Source organism: Oncorhynchus masou, chromosome 19 (assembly GCF_036934945.1).
Source record: "Oncorhynchus masou masou isolate Uvic2021 chromosome 19, UVic_Omas_1.1, whole genome shotgun sequence".
Taxonomy (NCBI): domain Eukaryota; kingdom Metazoa; phylum Chordata; class Actinopteri; order Salmoniformes; family Salmonidae; genus Oncorhynchus; species Oncorhynchus masou.
In genome coordinates, this window is record NC_088230.1 from 35,827,544 (window position 1) to 35,852,111 (window position 24,568).

At 44.9% G+C, this 24,568-nt stretch overlaps 1 protein-coding gene across 1 annotated transcript in view; it reads right to left on the minus strand.

Moving 5' to 3' along the window:
* LOC135505664 (signal-induced proliferation-associated 1-like protein 1) overlaps positions 1–24,568 on the minus strand; it is a 122,178-nt gene that overhangs the window by 65,845 nt on the left and 31,765 nt on the right. The window contains exons 2-6 of the mRNA XM_064924712.1: positions 20,786–20,915; positions 7,542–8,536; positions 7,197–7,382; positions 3,970–4,479; positions 594–654 (exon numbers count right to left, since the gene is read on the minus strand). Coding sequence (XP_064780784.1) covers positions 594–654; positions 3,970–4,479; positions 7,197–7,382; positions 7,542–8,324 — 1,540 coding nt within the window. The 5' untranslated portion in view covers positions 8,325–8,536; positions 20,786–20,915. The remainder of the gene's footprint in view (positions 1–593; positions 655–3,969; positions 4,480–7,196; positions 7,383–7,541; positions 8,537–20,785; positions 20,916–24,568) is intronic.

Genomic DNA, 24,568 nt, shown 5'->3' on the forward strand with positions numbered 1-24,568 from the left:
CTCCTCTTCCTCCCTCTCACCTCTCAGATAGAGGTATTACCTGTAGTACTAAGACCCCAGACCTCTCCTCTTCCTCCCTCTCACCTCTCAGATAGAGGTATTACCTGTAGTACTAAGACCCCAGACCTCTCCTCTTCCTCCCTCTCACCTCTCAGAGAGGTATTACCTGTAGTACTAAGACCCCAGACCTCTCCTCTTCCTCCCTCTCACCTCTCAGATAGAGGTATTACCTGTAGTAGTAAGACCCCAGACCTCTCCTCTTCCTCCCTCTCACCTCTCAGAGAGGTATTACCTGTAGTACTAAGACCCCAGACCTCTCCTCTTCCTCCCTCTCACCTCTCAGATAGAGGTATTACCTGTAGTACTAAGACCCCAGACCTCTCCTCTTCCTTCCTCTCACCTCTCAGATAGAGGTATTACCTGTAGTACTAAGACCCCAGGGACCTCTCCTCTTCCTCCCTCTCACCTCTCAGATAAGGTATTACCTGTAGTACTAAGACCCCAGACCTCTCCTCTTCCTTCCTCTCACCTCTCAGATAGAGGTATTACCTGTAGTAGTAAGACCCCAGACCTCTCCTCTTCCTTCCTCTCACCTCTCAGATAGAAGTATTTCCTGTAGTATGGACCCCTTGAGTGGGGACAGATCGTTTGGCCCTATCAGCATGCTGTCCCTGGAGGTCTTTAGGGGAGGAGCACGGACACTATGGAGGTATTGAGGGGGAGGAGTCACTGAGCCACTTCCCCCCCAGAGCCACTGGAGGTATACCCTGCTGAGGGGGGAGTCACGTTAGTATGGAGGTATTGAGGGGGAGGAGTAACGTCAGTATGGAGGTATTGAGGGGGAGGAGTAACGTCAGTATGGAGGTATTGAGGGGGAGGAGTAACGTCAGTATGGAGGTATTGAGGGGGAGGAGTAACGTCAGTATGGAGGTATTGAGGGGGAGGAGTCACGTCAGTATGGAGGTATTGAGGGGGAGGAGTCACGTCAGTATGGAGGTATTGAGGGGGAGGAGTCACGTCAGTATGGAGGTATTGAGGGGAGGAGTCACGTCAGTATGGAGGTATTGAGGGGGAGGAGTCACGTCAGTATGGAGTTATTGAGGGGGAGGAGTAACGTTAGTATGGAGGTATTGAGGGGGAGGAGTAACGTTAGTATGGAGGTATTGAGGGGGAGGAGTACCGTTAGTATGGAGGTATTGAGGGGGAGGAGTACCGTCAGTATGGAGGTATTGAGGGGGAGGAGTCACGTCAGTATGGAGGTATTGAGGGGGAGGAGTAACGTCAGTATGGAGGTATTGAGGGGGAGGAGTAACGTCAGTATGGAGGATTGAGGGGGAGGAGTCACGTCAGTATGGAGTTATTGAGGGGGAGGAGTAACGTTAGTATGGAGGGAGGGGGAGGAGTCACGTCAGTATGGAGGTATTGAGGGGGAGGAGTAACGTTAGTATGGAGGTATTGAGGGGGAGGAGTAACATTAGGGGGAGGAGTAACGTTAGGGGGAGGAGTAACGTTAGTATGGAGGTATTGAGGGGGAAAATGTGTGTTTTATGACGTGTTTGAAAGATAAACTGTCTGATAAAGTAGTATCTTAGTTCAATATCAATGATGATTGTGTCACATTATATCAAATTTGAATTATCGTGATATTCAAAATAGGTCATGGAAATGTGTATGGGTATAAGCGTGAGTCAGTCTGCATGTGAGTGAGTGTATACATTCACTGGTCAGTTTATTAGGTAAACACATCTAGTACTGGGTTGGACCTCCCTTTTCCTCCAGAACAGCCTGAATTCTTTGGGCCGTGGAAACATTGTTCAATTGGTATCAAAGGACGTGACGTTTTCTAGGAAAATATTCCCCACACCATTTACAGCGCTGCCAGCAGTCTGTACTGTTGACACCAGGTAGGATGGGGCCACGGACTCACTCTGTCATCAGCATGACTCAACAGGAACTGGGATTCGTCGGACCAGGCAATGTTTTTCCACTCCTCAAGTGGTCCAGTGTTGGTGATCGCGTGGCCACTGGCGCCACTTCTTCGTGTTTTTAGTTGCTAGGAGGCCGTTGTGCTCGTCTGCTGCAGTAGCCTATCCGTGACCAGGACCGACGAGTTGTACGTTCCGAGATGCCGTTCTGCACACCACTGTTGTACTGCGCCGTTATTTGCCTGCTTGTTTCCCCACCTGTTAGCTCGCACGGTTCTTGCCATTCTCCTTCGACCTCTCATCAACTAACTGTTTACCCCTACAGGACAGCCGCTGACTGGATGTCTGTTTGTTTGTTGCACCGTTTCTCTGTAAATCCAAGATATTTGCTGGGCATGAAAAAGCCTAGGAGACACGGATGTTTTCAGAGCTACTGGAACCCGGCATGCCTGGCTCCGACAATCACAGCGTTCTCAAAGTTGCTTCGGTGACTCGTTTTTATAAAGCTCAACAGAACAGTAACTGAATGTCTTGATGCCTGTCTGCCTGCTTTATAGAGCAAGACACAGCCACATGACTCACTGTCTGTAGGAGAGAACCATTTCTGGTGAATGGGGTGGTGTACCTAATAAACTGGCCACAGTGTAGTGTATATATTGTGTGTGTAGTAGGGTTGTAATGATGTTAGTATGGCGCCTCCAGGCAGTAAGGAAGGAAAGGAAAGAAAATATGAAGGGGCCTTCATGTCTTGAGGAAAACCGTCATAATGTCGGACACGACAACCTTATGTTATCACCCAGTTATGACCCAATCGCCACCCAGACACCACTCAGACACCACCCAATCACCACCCAGACACCACCCAATCACCACCCAATCACTACCCAGACACCACCCAATCACCACTCAGACACCACCCAATCACCACCCAATCACCACCCAGACACCACCCAATCACTACCCAATCACCACTCAGACACCACTCAGACACCACCCAATCACCACCCAATCACCACCCAATCACCACCCAATCACCACTCAGACACCACCCAATCACCACCCAATCACTACCCAGACACCACCCAATCACCACTCAGACACCACTCAGACACCACCCAGTCACCACCCAGTCACCACCCAGTCACCACCCAGTCACCACCCAGTCACCACCCAATCACCACCCAATCACCACTCAGACACCACTCAATCACCACCCAGTCACCACTCTGTCACCACCCAATCACCACCCAGTCACCTTCCAGACACCACCCAATCACCACTCAGACACCACCCAATCACCACTCTGGCACCACCCAATCACCACTCAGACACCACCTAATCACCACTCAGACACCACCCAATCACCACCCAGTCACCACCCAGTCACCTTCCAGACACCACCCAGACACCACCCAATCACCACTCAGACACCACTCTGGCACCACCCAATCACCACCCAGACACCACCCAATCACCACTCAGACACCACCCAATCACCACCCAGTCACCACTCTGGCACCACCCAATCACCACTCAGTCACCACCCAATCACCACCCAGTCACCTTCCAGACACCACCCAATCACCACTCAGACACCACCCAATCACCACCCAGTCACCACCCAGTCACCACCCAATCACCACCCAGTCACCACCCAGTCACCTTCCAGACACCACCCAGACACCTTCCAGACACCACCCAGACACCACCCAATCACCACCCAGACACCACCCAATCACCACCCAGACACCACCCAATCACCACCCAGTCACCACCCAGACACCACCCAGACACCACCCAGACACCATCGTTTATATTGCATGCGACAGCACAACATATTTGACATAAAGTTGTAAAAAAAAGTTTTTAAGGACTATATCGTTTAGCCGGCTATGTGTGCGTTTCTTTGTCAAGGAAAAACTGGTGGTATGACAACACTAGGTGTGTGTGGTGTGTGTGTGTATTGTTGTATGTATTTGTGCATTTAGTGTGTATGTATTTGTGCATTTAGTGTGTGTGTGTGTTTGTGTGTGTGTCCTCCTACCCGTTTAGAGAGGCCAATGTTCCTCTCTCCCTCTCCTCCCAGTTCATTCCTGAAACAAGGACAGTTCAGCACCAGATCGTTGCTCTTCTCATCACCTGGGTCTAGGGCAGGGTTAGTGGTGTGAGTCCCTCCCTGTCCCGTGCCCCCCTCCTTCCCGCTCAGCTCCTCCTGGGACCCGCACGGAGACCCGCCCCCGCCGCATACCCCGCTCTGATTGGACGAGAGCGAGGAAGTGGCGGAGGCCGAGGCGGCGGCCGCAGCGGAGGCGCCCGTGGTGGTGTTCTTGCGTTTCCCACCAGACTGTCGACCCTGGATGGCCTCGTTGAGGTCGAAGAGGATACTCTGCACGTCAAAGTGAGCGAAGCCTTTCTGACAGGACCAGGGTTTAGGAGGGGGGCCGCTGACGTCCTCCCGCACCCCATCCTCCACATCAGACCCAGCCCGGGACGAGTCACCCTCGGCCTTGACGCTGCGGAGCTTCCTGAAGATGGACTCCCCTCCAGTCTCCGACTAGAATCAGATAAGATCATGACTTTATTATCCACCAGAGGGAAATGTTGTTTGCATCACTGTGCATATATTAAAAACATAGGCAGTCTAGCAGGAGAAGCGTTAACATTTTTCATTTATTTTTTAGCAAAATGTTGTTTTTTGGCAGAAATCTATTCTGGAATGTGAACTTTCATGACAGTGATTGGGAAGAAATGTGATCGGTGCGGCAGGGTAGCCTAGTGGTTAGAGCGTTGGACTAGTAACCGGAAGGTTGCAAGTTCAAACCCCCGAGCTGACAAGGTACAAATCTGTCGTCCTGCCCCTGAACAGGCAGTTAACCCACTGTTCCTAGGCCGTCATTGAAAATAAGAATTTGTTCTTAACTTGCCTGGTTAAGTAAAGGTAAAATAAATAAATAAAAAGTGTTGTTGTCACAGAAGAAGTTGAGCGAGTTTTGAAACCAGTGGTGGAATGCCTGGTAGGAAGTAGAGAGATGATTGCCAAATGTGGAGAGTTGAAAACAGAAGGTTGTTTTATAAACACCTGTCTCTGGTTTACATCTTTAAACTAGGAGCAACCATGGCAACCGTGACCGAGAGGGAAAAGCATTCATCCATGTAAACGAATAAGAGTCAAGCTACATTTTCAGATTTTATACATTTCTAATTTCGCCAGAAAGTTGTTTTCGTTGCAAGTTTAAGCATACTGTCAGCTAGCTATCATTGAACCGAGTTGGTTAGTTTTAGTTCTGCAGATTCATGCAGGGTGCATAAATTGGGATTATGGTTCCTTGTTTAGCTAGCTAGCTACGTCAAACACTATGCAAGTAACAATAAACTCAGATTTTGTTTTATGTCATGTGAAGAACATGGTCTGCACCAAAGTCAGATTAGGATATAGGCCAAGGACTAAATAGGGTATTTTAACTACCACTTTCACCACTTTTAGTCTTGAAATCTTTGATTGTTTACTACACCACTTTACTCACTCTGTTTAGCACATGGCCTCACGTGTGAATCATTAAAGAGATAGGTGGGGCTAAAGCTTAAGAGGGTGTGAATGATGTTGAATGGGTGTAGACAAAAATATATCTCCAGTAGGTGTACCAAAAAACTCAAGGGCCATTTTCAAGGGCCATGTGGGATTACCCATTTATCAATTTACAAAGCTGAATTACTTTCCCATTGTTCCTCAACTGCAGTGTTTGATATACCATTTTCTAGTTCTGACTCTTCTTTTATCCAGTGTAAAAACAAAGGACCGAATCGAGGTGGTGGGTCAGAATTACAGACAAGATAAATACAAAATCGTTCAATAGCTGGCCAAATGTTTTTTTGTTTAACATGGCTGCTGGTTCCTTATCTTCTGAGAACACCATTTGAGGAGTCACCTGAAGTTTGAGAGGAATGGGAGATGCAGTAGAGGAATGGGAGATGCAGTAGAGGAATGGGAGATGCAGTAGAGGAATGGGAGATGCAGTAGAGGAATGCAGTAGAGGAATGGGAGATGCAGTAGAATGGAGATGCAGTAGAGGAATGCGAGATGCAGTAGAGGAATGCAATGTTGAGGCAGAGGGAATGGGAGATGCAGTAGAGGAATGCGAGATGCAGTAGAGGAATGGGAGATGCAGTAGAGGAATGGGAGACAGTAGAGGAATGGGAGATGATTACTACTCTGAACTGTTGAGTGGTGAGCAGAGGGTTTTGCACGACTGATTACTACGGAACAGAGCTGATGAGGCTCTGGGTGCCATACATTGTGAAGCAGAAGTCGAGTGGTTTTGCAACTCAGGCTGGTTCCAAGATCGAGCCATGTGCTGTTCCTGTCCATCTTTGGAGGATTCATGCATTCAAAGTCTTGGCCACTATTGGTTGACCAAACTAGCTATAGCTAGGCTACTCATGATGATGTATTGGTTGACCTAACTAGCTATAGCTAGGCTACTCATGATGATGTATTGGTTGACCTAACTAGCTATAGCTAGGCTACTCATGATGATGCATTGGTTGACCTAACTAGCTATAGCTAGGCTACTCATGATGATGTATTGGTTGATCTAGCTAGCTATTGCTAGGCTACCCATGATGATGTATCGGTTGACCTAGCTAGCTATTGCTAGGCTACCCATGATGATGTATCGGTTGACCTAGCTAGCTATTGTTAGGCTACCCATGATGATGTATCGGTTGACCTAGCTAGCTATTGCTAGGCTACTCATGATGTATTGGTTGAACTAGTCAACTATAGCTAGGCTACTCATGATGTATTGGTTGACCTAACTAGCTATGGCTAGGCTACTCATAATGTATTGGTTGACGTAACTAGCTATAGCTAGGCTACTCATGATGATGTATTGGTTGACCTAGCTAGCTATAGCTAGGCTACTCATAATGTATTGGTTGACCTAACTAGCTATAGCTAGGCTACTCATGAGAATGTATTGGTTGACCTAGCTTGCTATAGCTAGGCTACTCATAATGTATTGGTTGACCTAGCTAACTATAGCTAGGCTACTCATAATGTATTGGTTGACCTAGCTAACTATAGCTAGGCTACTCATGATGATGTATTGGTTGACCTAGCTAACTATAGCTAGGCTACTCATGATAATGTATGGCTTGTTTTTTGCTTTTGATGCACTTTGAGATTTTTTTCTGTTATCAAAAGGGCTATAGACATTTAATAAATCATTATAATTATTAACATTAATGAGAAGTGCAGTTCACGTGCTCTACCTTGGACCTCCTCTTCAGGTGTTTCTCTCTTTCCTTCAGGCGACTGGCGGGGCTACCTCTGGTAGGACCCAGGGGTCCATCAGGTAGATCCAGGGCAGCCTGTTTGTGCGGGGCCACCGTCAGCAGCTCACCAAGTCTGTCCGGCGCCGGGCTGCGTTGATCAGGAGCCTCCTGGGATGTATAGCCCTTGAATGAATGAATGTTTACTTGAAACATTTAAAATACATACAATAAGTGTATTCAACACTTTCATGCATCATCCTCTGGAATTCTTCGTACATTTTTTTCCGTGTTCTTTTTTTTTTTTAACTATACTAATTGTTTTAACATCAATCAAGAAAATACCTTGAGCATATCGAAGAAGCTCTCCCCTGAGCCTGCATGTTTGTCTATGGAAGAGGTGCTGCCGTACTCTCGATGCATGGGCGTCCAGCCGGAGAAGGACCAGCCCTCGCCACCGTCACCCTCCAGCTCAGAGATCGTGATGTCACTGTTGGAGCGCTGGCGGATACGCCTCATGCCTTTACGCGGCGAGCCCTGGTAGCCGTCTGGCGACAGGTAGCGGTTGTCTTTGCTGTGATGTCTGCTGTGGTGCATCTTGCTCTTCAGGGTGTTGTGGATGTTCCGGAGCATCGAGGAGTCCTGAGGGCTGATCAGGTGGCCCAGTTTAGCTGACAGGTTGCTATGGGCCGTGGGCGCCGAGCCTGAACCCGAGCTCCGTTCTCTTTCTCCGCGTTCCCCGGCCGACCCGCGTTCCCCGGCCGACCCGCGTTCCCCGGCCGAACCGCGTTCCCCGGCCGACCCGCCTGACCCACATTCTCCGCCACCTGAAGATGACATGGTGGAACTCGGGGAGTCCGTATCTACGGTGATGTGCCACACCCCGCCTGTTCCATCCCGTTTTGGTGGCCAGTCCGCCACGCGGGCCCTGACTCCCATCTTGGGAACCCCCGGGGTGGAGGAGGAAGATGAGCCGGATGAGGAAGAGGAGGTGAGGTGGGTGCTCTCCGAGCGGGGTGGGGGGGCGCCACCATTGGGAAGGCGCAGGCGACGGGTGTAGAATTCATCAGAGGCCGGTACCGAGCCGCCCACCGAACGCTCCGTCTGAGACCGCTTCAGACTGGTCATGGTGGGGTAAGGTTAGGGGGTAAGGTGGGGTAAGGGAGAGCTCAGCAGTAGAGATGAAGCATTATGCCCAGGGAAAGGAGAGGATAGAAAGCCTCACAGAGCATGGGTGGCTGGGAGGACTGGAGGAGGAAGAGAAAGGCAGGGCAGACAGAAGGTTGTTGCTAGTGTTGGTCCTCCTCAGGTCTGTATGCTGCGTCAGTCTCTGGTAAACTCTGCAGGAGAGAGAGGAAGAGGAGAGAGAGAGAGAGAGAGAGAAAGAAGGGAAGAAGAGGAGAGAGAGGAAGAGAAGAAACGAAGAAGAGGAGAGAGAGGAGAGAGAGGAAGAGAAGAAACGAAGAAGAGGAGAGAGAGGAGAGAAAGAGGAGAGGAGAGAAAGAGGAGAGAGGAGGAAGAGAGGAAGAGGAGAAGAGGAGAAAGAAGAGAGAGAGGAAGAGGGTTAGATGTTGGGTTTTAGGCCTCTATGTCAGAGATGCCTTTGTCATGGCTACAACAACTGAAGTTGTTTTTAATCAAGCAGAAGAAACAGACTCTCACTCTTCACTAACCGGCTGATGATGTGGCAGTTGGCAGGGTGGTAGGCACAGCTTGTCCCATTAATCAATCATAAAATGTAGGATTAGCTAATAACTGCGAAACAAACATTCTGGATAAAATAGAGAACCTTGAATGATTTATTGATCAGCATTTTGCTATGCTCGAAAAAGAAAATCGGATAAATCGAAGCGAACAAAAAAGAGAGGACATCTCCTCGAGCGAAAATGAAGCCGTCAAATTCTGAATGTAATAATTGGAGGGGGACATTTTTAGAAGTATGTCTCCAGAATACGGAGCACAGCTTACAAGCATGAGAGAACAGTTAAAAAAAAAACTGGATCTATTGCCTGGACTACTGGGGGACGTTGAGGAATTAAAAACAGGAATGGATTACAGTAACAAAATGGAAGAAATCAGACCCCGTGGAAAATCTCCACTGGAAAAGTGAAGTGGACTCCCTAAAAGACCATGGTACGGTATGATAATAAGACAATGAAAAGTACCTCCAGGCTCTGATGGACACCCTAAAAGGGCACGTTCATCCACGGTATGATAATAAGACAATGAAAAGTACCGTGGACTCAGCCCTCAAAAAGATGCTACGGTATGATAATAAGACAATGAAAAGTACCGTGGACTCCCTAAAAAAGACGATTACGGTATGATAATAAGACAATGAAAAGTACCGTGGACTCCCTAAAAGACGCTACGGTATGATAATAAGACAATGAAAAGTACCGTGGACTCCCTAAAAGACGCTACGGTATGATAATAAGACAATGAAAAGTACAGTGGACTCCCTAAAAGACGCTACGGTATGATAATAAGACAATGAAAAGTACCGTGGAAATCAAGATTTTCATGAAACGTAATCTCAAGATGACGGAAAACAGGTGGAAACAATTGATTTTCAAAGAGCTCACGATTTCGGGTGGCAGAGGGGAGGGAAGGCCCCGTCCGAGTAGCTAGGCTAACTCCGTACCAAAGTGAAGATTAACTTGCTACAACAGGATAGGGAGCTGAAGGAAAACAACAATGTGGGTGGTTGGCTTTACTCGCTCTAGATTGTCAGTACTGCATGTCTTCTGGTGGTTAGCTTTACTCGCTACTACTGCATGTCTTCTGGTGGTTGGCTTTACTTGCTCTAGATTGTCAGTACTGCATGTCTTCTGGTGGTTGGCTTTACTCGCTCTAGATTGTCAGTACTGCATGTCTTCTGGTGGTTGGCTTTACTCGCTCTAGATTGTCAGTACTGCATGTCTTCTGGTGGTTGGCTTTACTCGCTCTAGATTGTCAGTACTGCATGTCTTCTTTGCGATCGCGTCATGGCTGTGTCGGGGTCGACTGTAAGTTAAACGTATGTATCCCTATATGGGTAGCGTGAGGCCTAAAACACGATTCTACTGGCAGGACATAATGTCATAATGAGGACTACATGTCTCTGCTGATAGGACTACAACATGACATAATGAGGACTACATGTCTCTCTGCTGATAGGACTACAACATGACATAATGAGGACTACATGTCTCTCTGCTGATAGGACTATAACAGGACATAATGAGGACTACATGTCTCTGCTGATAGGACTATAACAGGACATAATGAGGACTACATGTCTCTGCTGATAGGACTATAACAGGACATAATGAGGACTACATGTCTCTGCTGATAGGACTATAACAGGACATAATGAGGACTACAAGTCTCTCTGCTGATAGGACTATAACAGGACATAATGAGGACTACATGTCTCTGCTGATAGGACTATAACAGGACATAATGAGGACTACATGTCTCTCTGCTGATAGGACTATAACAGGACATAATGAGGACTACATGTCTCTCTGCTGATAGGACTATAACAGGACATAATGAGGACTACATGTCTCTCTGCTGATAGGACTATAACAGGACATAATGAGGACTACATGTCTCTCTGCTGATAGGACTATAACAGGACATAATGAGGACTACAAGTCTCTCTGCTGATAGGACATAATGAGGACTACATGTCTCTCTGCTGATAGGACTATAACAGGACATAATGAGGACTACATGTCTCTGCTGATAGGACTATAACAGGACATAATGAGGACTACATGTCTCTGCTGATAGGACTATAACAGGACATAATGAGGACTACATGTCTCTGCTGATAGGACTATAACAGGACATAATGAGGACTACATGTCTCTGCTGATAGGACTATAACAGGACATAATGAGGACTACATGTCTCTCTGCTGATAGGACTATAACAGGACATAATGAGGACTACAAGTCTCTCTGCTGATAGGACATAATGAGGACTACATGTCTCTCTGCTGATAGGACTATAACAGGACATAATGAGGACTACACGTCTCTCTGCTGATAGGACTATAACAGGACATAATGAGGACTACAAGTCTCTCTGCTGATAGGACTATAACAGGACATAATGAGGACTACATGTCTCTCTGCTGATAGGACTATAACAGGACATAATGAGGACTACATGTCTCTCTGCTGATAGGACTATAACAGGACATAATGAGGACTACAGTCTCTCTGCTGATAGGACATAACAGGAATGAGGACTACATGTCTCTCTGCTGATAGGACTATAACAGGACATAATGAGGACTACATGTCTCTCTGCTGATAGGACTATAACAGGACATAATGAGGACTACATGTCTCTCTGCTGATAGGACTATAACAGGACATAATGAGGACTACATGTCTCTCTGCTGATAGGACTATAACAGGACATAATGAGGACTACATGTCTCTCTGCTGATAGGACTATAACAGGACATAATGAGGACTACATGTCTCTCTGCTGATAGGACTATAACAGGACATAATGAGGACTACATGTCTCTCTGCTGATAGGACTATAACAGGACATAATGAGGACTACAAGTCTCTCTGCTGATAGGACATAATGAGGACTACATGTCTCTCTGCTGATAGGACTATAACAGAACATAATGAGGACTACATGTCTCTCTACTGATAGGACTATAACAGGACATAATGAGGACTACATGTCTCTGCTGATATGACTACAACAGGACATAATGAGGATGACATGTCTCTCTGCTGATAGGACTATAACAGGACATAATGAGGACTACAAGTCTCTCTGCTGATAGGACTATAACAGAACATAATGAGGACTACATGTCTCTCTACTGATAGGACTATAACAGGACATAATGAGGACTACATGTCTCTGCTGATAGGACTATAACAGGACATAATGAGGACTACATGTCTCTGCTGATAGGACTATAACAGGACATAATGAGGACTACATGTCTCTCTGCTGATAGGACTATAACAGAACATAATGAGGACTACATGTCTCTCTACTGATAGGACTATAACAGGACATAATGAGGACTACATGTCTCTGCTGATAGGACTACAACAGGACATAATGAGGATGACATGTCTCTCTGCTGATAGGACTATAACAGGACATAATGAGGACTACATGTCTCTCTGCTGATAGGAGTATAACAGGACATAATGAGGACTACATGTCTCTGCTGATAGGACTACAACAGGACATAATGAGGATGACATGTCTCTCTGCTGTATATTAAGTAGCATTGTTTAAAGTGGCTAGTGATACATGTATTACATAAAGATGCAGTAGATGATATAGGGTACAGTATATACATATACTAGAGCAGTCTGGGCTGCATTGTTAGCTCCCCACTCATGCTGCACAGAAGTTAACACACTTGAATAATGCGTCACAGCATGTAGAAATGTTGAAACTGTTAATTACTGTTCGCCAAACAATGTCCATACAGGCTAGAACACAATGCAAGACAATACCGGTAGCTTACAACTTTAATTGCAGGCTAACTTTCTTTGTTAGCTTACAGCTGAAGCAACATCAATTCACTACCCTAGTACTTTGTGATATTACACAAACCATAACGCCAAATATGCTGATTTCAAAGATGAATGACACCAAAAACTTTATTAATTCACTTGGTCTCCCTCGCCACCAAAAACAAATTCATTTCATCTCCCTTGCCTACCATTTGGGTTTCAACTAGATTCCATAGCCAGGTTCTGCCTCACAAATGAAGTCATTACTTTCTATAAGAGACAGAGCAAACTTTTTTTTATAAAAGAAGAGATTGATCAGAACAATAAAAAAAAAATAGTGCCTTCAGAAAATATTCATACCCCTTGACTTATTCCATATTGTGTTGTGTTACAGCCTGAATTCAAAATCGATTTAAAAAAATATATAATTCTTACCCATCTACACACAATACCCCATAATGACAAAATGAAAACATGTTTTTAGAAATTGTTGCAAATGTATTGAAAAATAAATACAGAAATATTTAATTTACATACACATTTTGTAGAAGCACCTTTGGCAGCGATTACAGCTGGGAGTCTTTCTGGGCAAGTCTCTAAGAGCTTTGCACATCTGGATTGGTATACACTGAACAAAAATACAAATGCAACACAAAGTGTTGGACCATGTTCTATGAGCTAAAAAAAAAGATCCCAGAAATGTTCCATGTTCCAATGTTCCATGTTCCAATGTTCCATGTTCCAAAAAGCTTATATCTCACAAATGTGTTTACATCCCTGTTAGTGAGCATTTCTCGTTTGCCAAGACAGTCCATTAAACCTGACAGGTGTGGCATATCAAGAAGTTGATTAAACAGCATCGATCATTACACAGGTGCACCTTGCGCTGGGGACAATAAAAGGTCTCTCTAAAATGTGCAGTTTTCACCCAACACACCAATCCGAACTCATCTCTTGGCATGTCCAGCCCACTCATTATCTCAGCCAATCATGGCTAGCGGGAAGGTTGCTGACTTTTTCTTTGGTTTCCAACAGGGCTGTTGGTTTCCAACAGGGCTATAGATTTGGGTGAGGTTTTTTTTCTTGCCTGAGTAGCCTTGTTTTACTGCCAAAAATACAATTAAGCCATCTAATGTTCTGCAAAATACAGGTAGCCTAGTCATATAATTAACATCCAATCACATTAACCGTATGATATAGAGATGGTTAATGATATACGGTCTGTATGTAACCAAACGTAGCTGCTGCTCATTCTGTTAACTCGAAAACGTATAAATGGAGACACATAACAGCTCTACTGGTAGTACTGCTACCACCAGCATCTGTCGACGACACAAGGTGTTCTTCTTCCACGAGCACATCCAATGCTAGCATCAGTAATTCTACATTTGTTGTTAGCCCAGCTAGCATGGACATTGACAGTTGTGAATTTGATGCAGAAGAAGAGCTACTGCCCCCTTACCCGGGAAAGCACCGAACAACAGACAGTAACGTTGGACCATCGAAGGGGAGCAAATATGATGAGAACTGCATTGATTTGGGGTTCACTTATATTGGGAGTAGTGCCTTTCCTCAACCAGTGTATTATATGTGCAAGTACTATCTCACAACTCAATTAAACCTTTATTCTTGCGCAGACATTTAAAAACAGAAAATAAGCCTCATTTAATATTTTTCAAGAACTGGACATCGTTGTGACATCAAATGGACTTTGGTGGTCAAGATGTGTTGGTATCTGTACTGATGGTGCAAAAGCCATGACAGGGAGACATAGTGGAGTGGTAATGCCAAAGCAGTTGCTCCCGACGACACTTGGGTCCACTGCAGCATCCACCGAGAGGCTCTTGCTGCCAAAGGAATGCCTGACAGCTTGAAAGACGTTTTGGACACAACAGTGACAACGGTTAACTTTGTTAAAGCAAGTTCCCTGAACTCTCGTATATTTTCTGCACTACGCAGTGATATGGGCAGCGACCATGTAACGCTTTTACAACATACAGGAGTGCGCTGGTTATCAAGGGACAAAGTATTGACACGTTTCTTTTAATTGAGAGATGAGCTTAACGTTCAATATTGACCATAATTTAAACTTGTCTAACCTCTTGGATGACGGGTTTCTCACACTACTGGCCTATCTGGGTGATGTTTTTCACTTGTCTGACCTCTTGCATGATGACGGGTTTCTCACACACGACTGGCCTATCTGGGTGATGTTTTTTCTCACCTGAATGATCTGAATCTAGGATTACAGGGACTCTCCGCAACTATATTCAATGTGCGGGACAAAATTGAGGCTATGATTAAGAAGTTGGAGAGGTTTTTCTGTCTGCATTAACTGGGACAACACACAGGTCTTTCCATCATCGTATGCTTTTTAGTGTGCAAATGAACTCAAGCTTACAGACCATGTCAAATGTGATATAGCGAAGCCCCCGGGTGAGTTGGGTACGCGATTACTTTCCCAAAACGGATGACACAAACAACTGGTTCGTTATCCATCGAAATTGCAACAAGCGGTTCTGTGAAAATATAATTTAATCAGAAGCCACTGCCAGATATCTGGATTGGGCTGCGCTCAGAGTATCCTGCCTTGGCAAATCGAGCTGTTAAGACACTGATGCCCTTTGCAATCACGTACCAATGTGAGAGTGGATTCTCGGCCCTCACTAGCATGAAAACTAAATATAGGCACAAACTGTGTGTGGAAAATGATTTAAGACAGACGCTCTCCAATACAACCCAAAGTTGCAGAGTTATGTGAATCCTTTCAAGCACACCCTTCTCATTAACCCGTGGTGAGCTTCTCACAATTTTCGATGAATAAATAAGGTTTTACATGTAAGATTGTTAAATAAAGAGCTAAATTATTGACTATTATTAAAAACAATATTATTTGTGCCCCGTTAGAGCTCTGTCACTTCCAACGAGCCAGTTTATGACAAAAACTCACACTAATTCTCATGTTATATAAATGTATCGTATAGTGTGTGTGTGGCAAGCTTACAATGACGGCAAAGAACATTTGAGAGTGAGCTGACCCTGGTGCTAGAGGGGGTACAGCTGTAGGTTGAATGTTGGAGGGGTACGGGAAAATAACAAGTTTGGGAACCCCTGAACTACAGCATCATTAACCAAGACTATATTATGAATCTCTATTCCCTACAGCATCATTAACAAAGACTATATTATGAATCTCTATTCCCTACAGCATCATTAACCATGACTATATTAGACATCTCTATTCCCTGCATTATCATTAACCATGACTACATTAGACATCTATATTCCCTACATTATCATTAACCATGACTACATTAGACATCTCTATTCCCTACAGCATCATTAACCAAGACTATATTATGAATCTCTATTCCCTACAGCATCATTAAAAAATACTATATTATGAATCTCTATTCCCTACAGCATCATTAACCATGACTATATTATGAATCTCTATTCCCTACAGCATCATTAAAAAATACTATATTATGAATCTCTATTCCCTACAGCATCATTAACCAAGACTATATTATGAATCTCTATTCCCTACAGCATCATTAACCATGACTATATTAGACATCTCTATTCCCTGCATTATCATTAACCATGACTACATTAGACATCTATATTCCCTACATTATCATTAACCATGACTACATTAGACATCTCTATTCCCTACAGCATCATTAACCAAGACTATATTATGAATCTCTATTCCCTACAGCATCATTAACAAAGACTATATTATGAATCTCTATTCCCTACAGCATCATTAACAAATACTATATTATGAATCTCTATTCCCTACAGCATCATTAACCAAGACTATATTATGAATCTCTATTCCCTACAGCATCATTAACCATGCCTATATTAGACATCTCTATTCCCTGCATTATCATTAACCATGACTACATTAGACATCTATATTCCCTACATTATCATTAACAAAGACTATATTAGACATCTCTATTCCATACATTATCATTAACCATGACTATATTAGACATCTCTATTCACTACATTATCAATAACCATGACTACATTAGACATCTCTATTCCCTACATTATCATTAACCATGACTATATCATGATTGTCTGTTCCCAGCAGTATTTAACATACAGGTTACAGCACAAAACCACCTGAGATTGACAGTCACTGTGCAGCAGGTTAAAACAGGATATATCTACCTCTCAATTCTTTTCAACAACAACTATTCCCCTGAGCTGATATAGGGTACGTCCCAAATGGGACCCGATCCTCTAGATAGTGCACTAATTTAGGGTACAGGGTGCCATTAGAGACGCAGGTGCATTGAGGGTGTGTGTTGGGCCTGCCAGCCTGCCGCAGGAGGACAGACCGAACGGCCCTCCCGCTGGAGGACAGACCGAACGGCCCTCCCGCTGGAGGACAGACCGAACGGCCCTCCCGCTGGAGGACAGAGGGAACGGCCCTCCCGCTGGAGGACCCGAATCCTCCCGCTGGAGGACAGACCGAACGGCCCTCCCGCTGGAGGACAGACCAAGGGCCCTCCCGCTGGAGGACAGACCGAACGGCCCTCCCGCTGGAGGACAGACCGAACGGCCCTCCCGCTGGAGGACAGACCGAACGGCCCTCCCGCTGGAGGACAGACCGAACGGCCCTCCCGCTGGAGGACAGACCGAACGGCAAAGCACAAACTCTCGTCTAGTCTGCAGTGCCAGTTACACAACTGATCAATGTTGATGACACAGATGTTGCATGCTGCCGACTGCCCCCCACACACACACACACACAAACACACTAATGATGGTCTGCTCTTCTCCGTATCCCAGCAACCACCTGCCAAGTGTCTGTCCCGCTCTCCCCGCTGGGCTGAGGTACAAACTAATGAGTGTGTGTGTGTGTGTGTGTGTGTGTGTGTGTGTGTGTGTGTGTGTCTGTGTGTGTGTCTGTGTGGGTGGGTGGGCGTAAGTGTGTGTGTTGGTGTGACATTCCACAGTCATGTTAGCCCTAATTAGCCAGAGAGAACACCAGCAGCAACCTTCACCAACACACTGGGTGAAAGACAGTGATGGAGGTTAACACTGTAGTGTAGGTCCTATATACATTAACCAGTTAAATGTTTGGACACACCTACTCATTCATTCAAGTGTTTTTCTTTATTTTCACCATTTCACTAGAATAATAGTGAAGACATCAAAACAATGAAATAGCACATATGGAATCATGTAGTAACCAAAAAAAGTGTTAAACAAATCCAAATATATTTGAGATTCTTCAAAGTAGCCACCCTTTTCCTTGATGACAGCTTTGCAAACTCTTGGCATTCTCTCAACCAGCTCCATGATATATTCACCTGGAATGCATTCCAATTAAAAGGTGTGCCTTCTTAAAAGTTACATTTGTGGTATTTCTTTCCCTTTTCATGTAATTGAGCCAATCCATGAGTTGTGTTGTGACAAGGTAGGGGTGGTATACAGAAGAGAGCCCTATTTGGTAAAAGACCAAGTCCATATTATGGGAAGAACAGCTCAAATAAGCAAAGAGAAACAACAGTTCATCATTACTTTAAGACATGAAGGTCTGTCAATCCAGACAATTTCAAGAACTTTGAAAGTTTCTTCAAGTGCAGTCACAAAAACCATCAAGCGTTATGATGAAACTGGCTCTCATGTCGATCGCCACAGGACAGGAAGACCCAGAGTTACCTCTGGAAATCTGTCCTTTTGTCTGATGAGTCCAAATTTTAGATTTTCGGTTCCAACAACCGTGTCTTTGTGAGACACAGAGTAGGTGAACGGATAATCTCCACATGTGGTTCCCACCATGAAGCATGGAGGAGGAGGTGTGACGGCAGCTTTGCTGCTAACACCGTTAGTGATTTATATAGAATTCAAGGCACACTTAACCAGCATGGCTACCACAGCATTCTGCAGGAATACGCCATCCCATCTGGTTTGCGCATAGTGGGACTGTCATTTATTTTTCAACAGGACAGTGACCCAACACATCTTCTGTCACTGTGTGCTCCCTCTCCGGCCTCTAGGTCACCAGGCTAATCGTTTTAGTGCACACCTGTCACCACAGAGCGAGGTAAAAGCAGCCAACAAGTGCCCAGCACATGTGGGAACTCTTTCAAGACTGTTGGAAAAGCATTCCAGGTAAAGCTGTTTGAGAGAATGCCAAAGTGTGCAAAGCTGTCATCAAGGCAAAGGGTGGCCACTTTGAAGAATCTGTTTAACACTTTTTGGTTACTACATGATTCCATGTGTGTTATTTAATAGTTTTGATATCTTCACTATTATTCTACAATGTAGAAAATAGTAAAAAATTAAGAAAAACACTTGAATGAGTAGGTGTGTCCAAATATTTGACTGGTACTGTATGTACAAAGTGCCTCAGGCCTGTCTGATTATCCAGGGACAAAGCAACTAGGCAACAGGATAGATAATAAACAATAGCAGCAGCGCATGTGATGAGTCAAAAGAGTTTGTGCAATGCAAATAGTCCGGGTAGCTATTGGTTAACTAGTTAATTAACTATTTAGCAGTCTTATAGATTGGGGGGGGAGTCGTTCAGGGTCCTGTTGGTTCCAGACTTGGTGCTTCGGTGCCGCTTTGCCGTGCGCTAGCAGAGAGAACAGTCCATGACTTAGACCCTCAATGGTACAGCTGTAGAGGACCTGAAGCCCCATGCCAAATATTTTCAGCCCCCTGAGAGGGAGGGAAGAAGCGTTGTCGTGCCCTCTTCACGACTGTGTTGGTGTGTGTGTGTGTAGACCATGATAATTCCTTAGTGGTGTAGACACGAAGCTCTCGACCCGCTCCTCTACAGCCACGTCTATGTGGTTGGGGGCGTGGCCTGGCCCTCTTTTTCCTGTAGTCCATGATCGGCTCCTTTGTCTTAATGACGTTGAGGGAGGTTGTTGTTCTGGCACCACACTGCCGGCAGCAGTGGCAGGGCAGACTAGTGGTTAGAGCGTTGGACTAGTAACCGACAGGTTGCAAGTTCAAACCCCTGAGCTGACAAGGTACAAATCTGTCGTTCTGCCCTGAACAGGAAGTTAACCCACTGTTCCTAGGCCGTCATTGAAAATAAGAATATGTTCTTAACTGACTTGCCTAGTTAAATAAAGGTCAAATAAAAAAATAAAAATTGACCACCTCCATAAAGCCTGCCTTATCGTCATCAGTGATCAGGCCTACCACCATCGTGTCGTCAGCAAACTTAATGATGGTGTTGGAGTCGCGCGAGGCCAAGCAGTCATGGGTGAACAGGGAGTACAGAGAGTGACTAAGCACGCCCCACCTGAGGGGCCCCCGTGTTGAGACTCTCCACCTGGGGGGGGGGAGGCCAGTCAGGAACCTCCAGGATCCAGTTGCAGAGGGAGGTGTGCCAATGTCCAGAGCTTACTGACGAGCTTGGAGGGAACTATGGTGTTGAACTGTGTGTGTGTGTGTGTGTGTGTGTGTGTGTGTGTGTGTGTGTGTGTGTGTGTGTGTGTGTGTGTGTGTGTGTGTGTGTGTGTGTGTGAGTTTAACCTCCCTCCACAATCAGAGATGAGGTAATGATAATTTCCACTCCCAGAGATGAATACTGAGGAACATGACTTCACTACGTTCTGGAATGTCATTACCACGGTGACGATGTCATAATGTGGTCTTCGATGTCAGTGTCTGAAGGAGACCGGAAACAACGTTTACAGACTGTTTAGTTTCTGTTCAAGGACACAGTCCTAAGTACCTGTTGTCTGAATAAGTGGAGGTGGTGTGTGTGTGTGTGTGTTTCTAGGCCTCATAACATTCCAGGATAATTGCATGGTGACTGGTTTCCTAAGCATTAAATCAACCTCTATTGTCCTTAAAAGAAAGCTCAGCGCATATCCATCATACAGAACTCCTCAAAAACCAGAGTAACACCAGAAGAGAGAGAGAGAGAGATCACATCACTGAAGGCAAGGAAGTCTTTAGCTGTATCTGGAGCTGATAACAGACCATAATATCACTGATCATAACGTTAGATGATGGTACATTGTGATAGGAGTAAGAGCAGTGGACACAGTGTACTCTTGTCCTGTGAAGACGTCGTTAAAGCGTAAGTACACACACCTGGATGTAGACTGTGGTGACACGGGGAGTCTCACACACACCTGGATGTAGACTGTGGTGACACGGGGAGTCTCACACACACCTGGATGTAGACTGTGGTGACACGGGGAGTCTCTGGCCTCACACACACCTGCTAGGTCCGATGAGAGGTGTGTTAATCTGTCAATCGATGCTCGAAAAGGTGCTAGTCAGAGTGTGTGTGTGTGTGTGTGTGTGTGTGTGTGTGTGTGTGTGTGTGTGTGTGTGTGTGTGTGTGTGAGAGAGTGTGAGTGTGTGTGTGTGAGTGGAAAACAGGTGTGTGCTAGTAATTTAGGTAGGTGTGAAAATCTGTTATCAATGCAAAGGGTGGCAACTTTGAAGAATCTCAAATATAAAATATTTTATATAACATAATAACACTTTTTTGGTTACTACATGATTCCATGTGTTATTTAATAGTTTTGTAAACTATGTAGAAAATAGTAAAAAAAAAATAATGAAAAACCCTGGAATGAGTAGGTGTGTCCAAACATTTGACAGGCCTCAGGCCTGTCTGATTATCCAGACTGTCTGTGACTCACATAAACCTTTCCTTCAGTAGACAGACCTGACCCGAGAATGTTAGGATCAGAAATAACACAGCCAGCCCACGTCACTCAGACACCTCTCTCTGTCACAATAACCACGTCACTCAGACCTTCCACTCACTCTCTCTCCTGCCCTATCCCATCAACAAAATAAAGGAGATGGTTGTGTACTTCAGGAAACAGCAGAGGGAGCACCCCCCTTACCCACATCGACGGGACCGGATTGGAGAAGTTGGACAGTTTTAAGTTCCTCGGCGTACACATCACAGACAAACTGAAATGGTCCACCCACACAGACAGTGTGGAAGAAGGCACAACAGCGCCTCTTCAACCTCAGGAGACTGAAGAAATTTGGCTTGTCACCTAAAACCCTCACAAACTTTTACAGATGCAGAATCGAGAGCATCCTGTCGGGCTGTCTCACAGTCTGGTACGGCAATTGCACCGCCCTCAAACGCAAGGCTCGCCAGAGGGTGGTGCGGTCTGCACAACACATCACCGGGGGCAACTGCCCTCCAGGACACCTACACCACCCGATGTCACAGGTCGGCCGAAAAGATCGTCAAGGACAACAACCACCTGAGCCACTGCCTGTTCACCCCGCTATCATCCAGAAGGTGAGGTCAGTACAGGTGCATCAAGGAAGGGACCGAGAGACTGAAAAACAGCTTCTATCTCAAGGCCACCAGACTGCTTAACTTCTTGGTGACAGGTGGCAGTATTTTCACATCCGGATGAAATGCATGCCCAAATTCAACTGCCTGCTACTCATCCTCAGAAGATAAGATATGCATATTATTCTATTATTCTAAAACTGTTTGAATCATGTCTGTAAGTATAACAGAACTTATTTAGCAGGCGAAACCCCGAGGACAAACCATTCAGATTTTTTTGTTTGTTTGAGGTCACTCTTTTTTCAATGAGTTTTCATTGGGAATCCAGATTTCTAAGGGACCTTCTTGTAGTTCCTATCGCTTCCACTGGATGTCAACAGTCTTTAGAAATTGGTTGAGGTTATTCCTTTGTGTAATTAAGAAGTACGGCCATCTTACGAGGGTCACTGGAAGTGTACTGTTAGATAGAGGAGCGTGACCAGAAAGCATGTTTGTCAGTCTTCAATTTTACCGATTATTTACGTTAAAAAATACAAAGTTACAACTTTGTGTATTTATAGATTATTTCACTTATAATTCACTGTATCACAATTCCAGTGGGTCAGAAGTTTACATACACTAAGTTGACTGTGCCTTTAAACAGCTTGGAAAATTCCTGAAAACGATGTCATGGCTTGAGAAGCTTCTGATAGGCTAATTGACATAATTTGAGTAATTTGGAGGTGTACCTGTGGATGTATTTCAAGGCCTACCTTCAAACTCACTGCCTCTTTGCTTGACATCATGGGACAATCAAAAGAAATCAGCCAAGACCTCAGAACATAATTGTAGACCTCCACAAGTCTGGTTCATCCTTGGGAGAAATTTCCAAACGCCTCAAGATACCACGTTCATCCGTACAAACAATAGTACGCAAGTATGAACACCATGGGACCACGCAGCCGTCGTACCGCTCAGGAAGGAGACGCGTTGTGTCTCCCAGAGGATGAACGTTGGTGCGAAAAGTGCAAATTAGTCAGAGAACAACAGCAAAGGATCTTGTGAAGATGCTGGAGGAAACAGATACAAAAGTATCTATATCCACAGTAAAACGAGTCCTATATCAACATAACCTGAAAGGCCACTCACCAAGGAAGAAGCCACTGCTCCAAAACCGCCATAAAATAGCAAGACTACGGTTTTGCACATGGGGACAAAGATAATACTTTTTGGAGAAATGTCTTCTGGTCTGATGAAACAAAAATAGAACTGTTTGGCCATAATGACCATGGTTATGTTTGGACAAAAAGGGGAGGCTTGCAAGCTGAAGAACACCATCCCAACCATGAAGCCCGGGGGTGGCAGCATCATGTGGGGGTGCTTTGCTGCAGGAGGGACTGGTGCACTTCACAAAATAGATGGCATCATGAGAAAGAAAATTATGTGGATATATTGAAGCAACATCAAGACATCAGTCAGGATGGATGTTAAAGCTTGGTCGCAAATGGGTCTTCCAAAGACAATGACCCCAAGCATACTTCCAAAGTTGTGGCAAAATGGCTTAAGGACAACAAAGTCAGGGTATTGAGTGGCCATCACAAAGCCCTGACCTCAAGCCTATAGAAAATTTGTGGGCAGAACTGAAAAACCGTGTGCTAGCAAGGAGGCCTAAATACCTGACTCAGTTACACCGGCTCTGTCAGGAGGAATGGGACAAAATTCACCCAACTTATTGTGGGACACTTGTGGAAGGCAACCCGAAACTTTTGACCCAAGTTAAACAATTTAAAGCAATGCTACCAAATACTAATTGAGTGTATGTAAACTTCTGACCCACTGAGAATGTGATGAAAGAAATTAAAGCTAAAATAAATCACTCTCTCTCTACTATTATTCTGACATTTCACTTTAACATAAAGTGGTGATCCTAACTGACCTAAGACAGGGAAATTTTACTAGGATTAAATGTCAGGAATTGTGAAAAACGGAGTTTAAATGTATTTGGCTAAGGTGCATGTAAACTTCTGACTACAACTGTAAATACTGTATTTTATTAATTTATTTTATTAAATACTATATATTTATCTATTGCACTCAGCCATTGTCATCCATATACATATACTATATACATATACTACTTTGACAAATCTCAAATATAAAATACACTGCTCCAAAAAATAAAGGGAACACTTAAACAACACAATGTAACTCCAAGTCAATCACACTTCTGTGAAATCAAACTGTCCACTTAGGAAGCAACACTGATTGACAATAAATTTCACATGCTGTTGTGCAAATGGAATAGACAACAGGTGGAAATTATAGGCAATTAGCAAGACACCCCCATTAAAGGAGTGGTTCTGCAGGTGATAACCACAGACCACTTCTCAGGTTCCTATGCTTCCTGGCTGATGTTTTGGTCACTTTTGAACGCTGGCGGTGCTTTCACTCTAGTGGTAGCATGAGACAGAGTCTACAACCCACACAAGTGGCACAGGTAGTGCAGCTCATCCAGGATGGCACATCAATGCGAGATGTGGCAAGAACGTTTGCTGTGCCTGTCAGCGTAGTGTCCAGAGCATGGAGGCGCTACTAGGAGACAAGCCAGTACATCAGGAGACGTG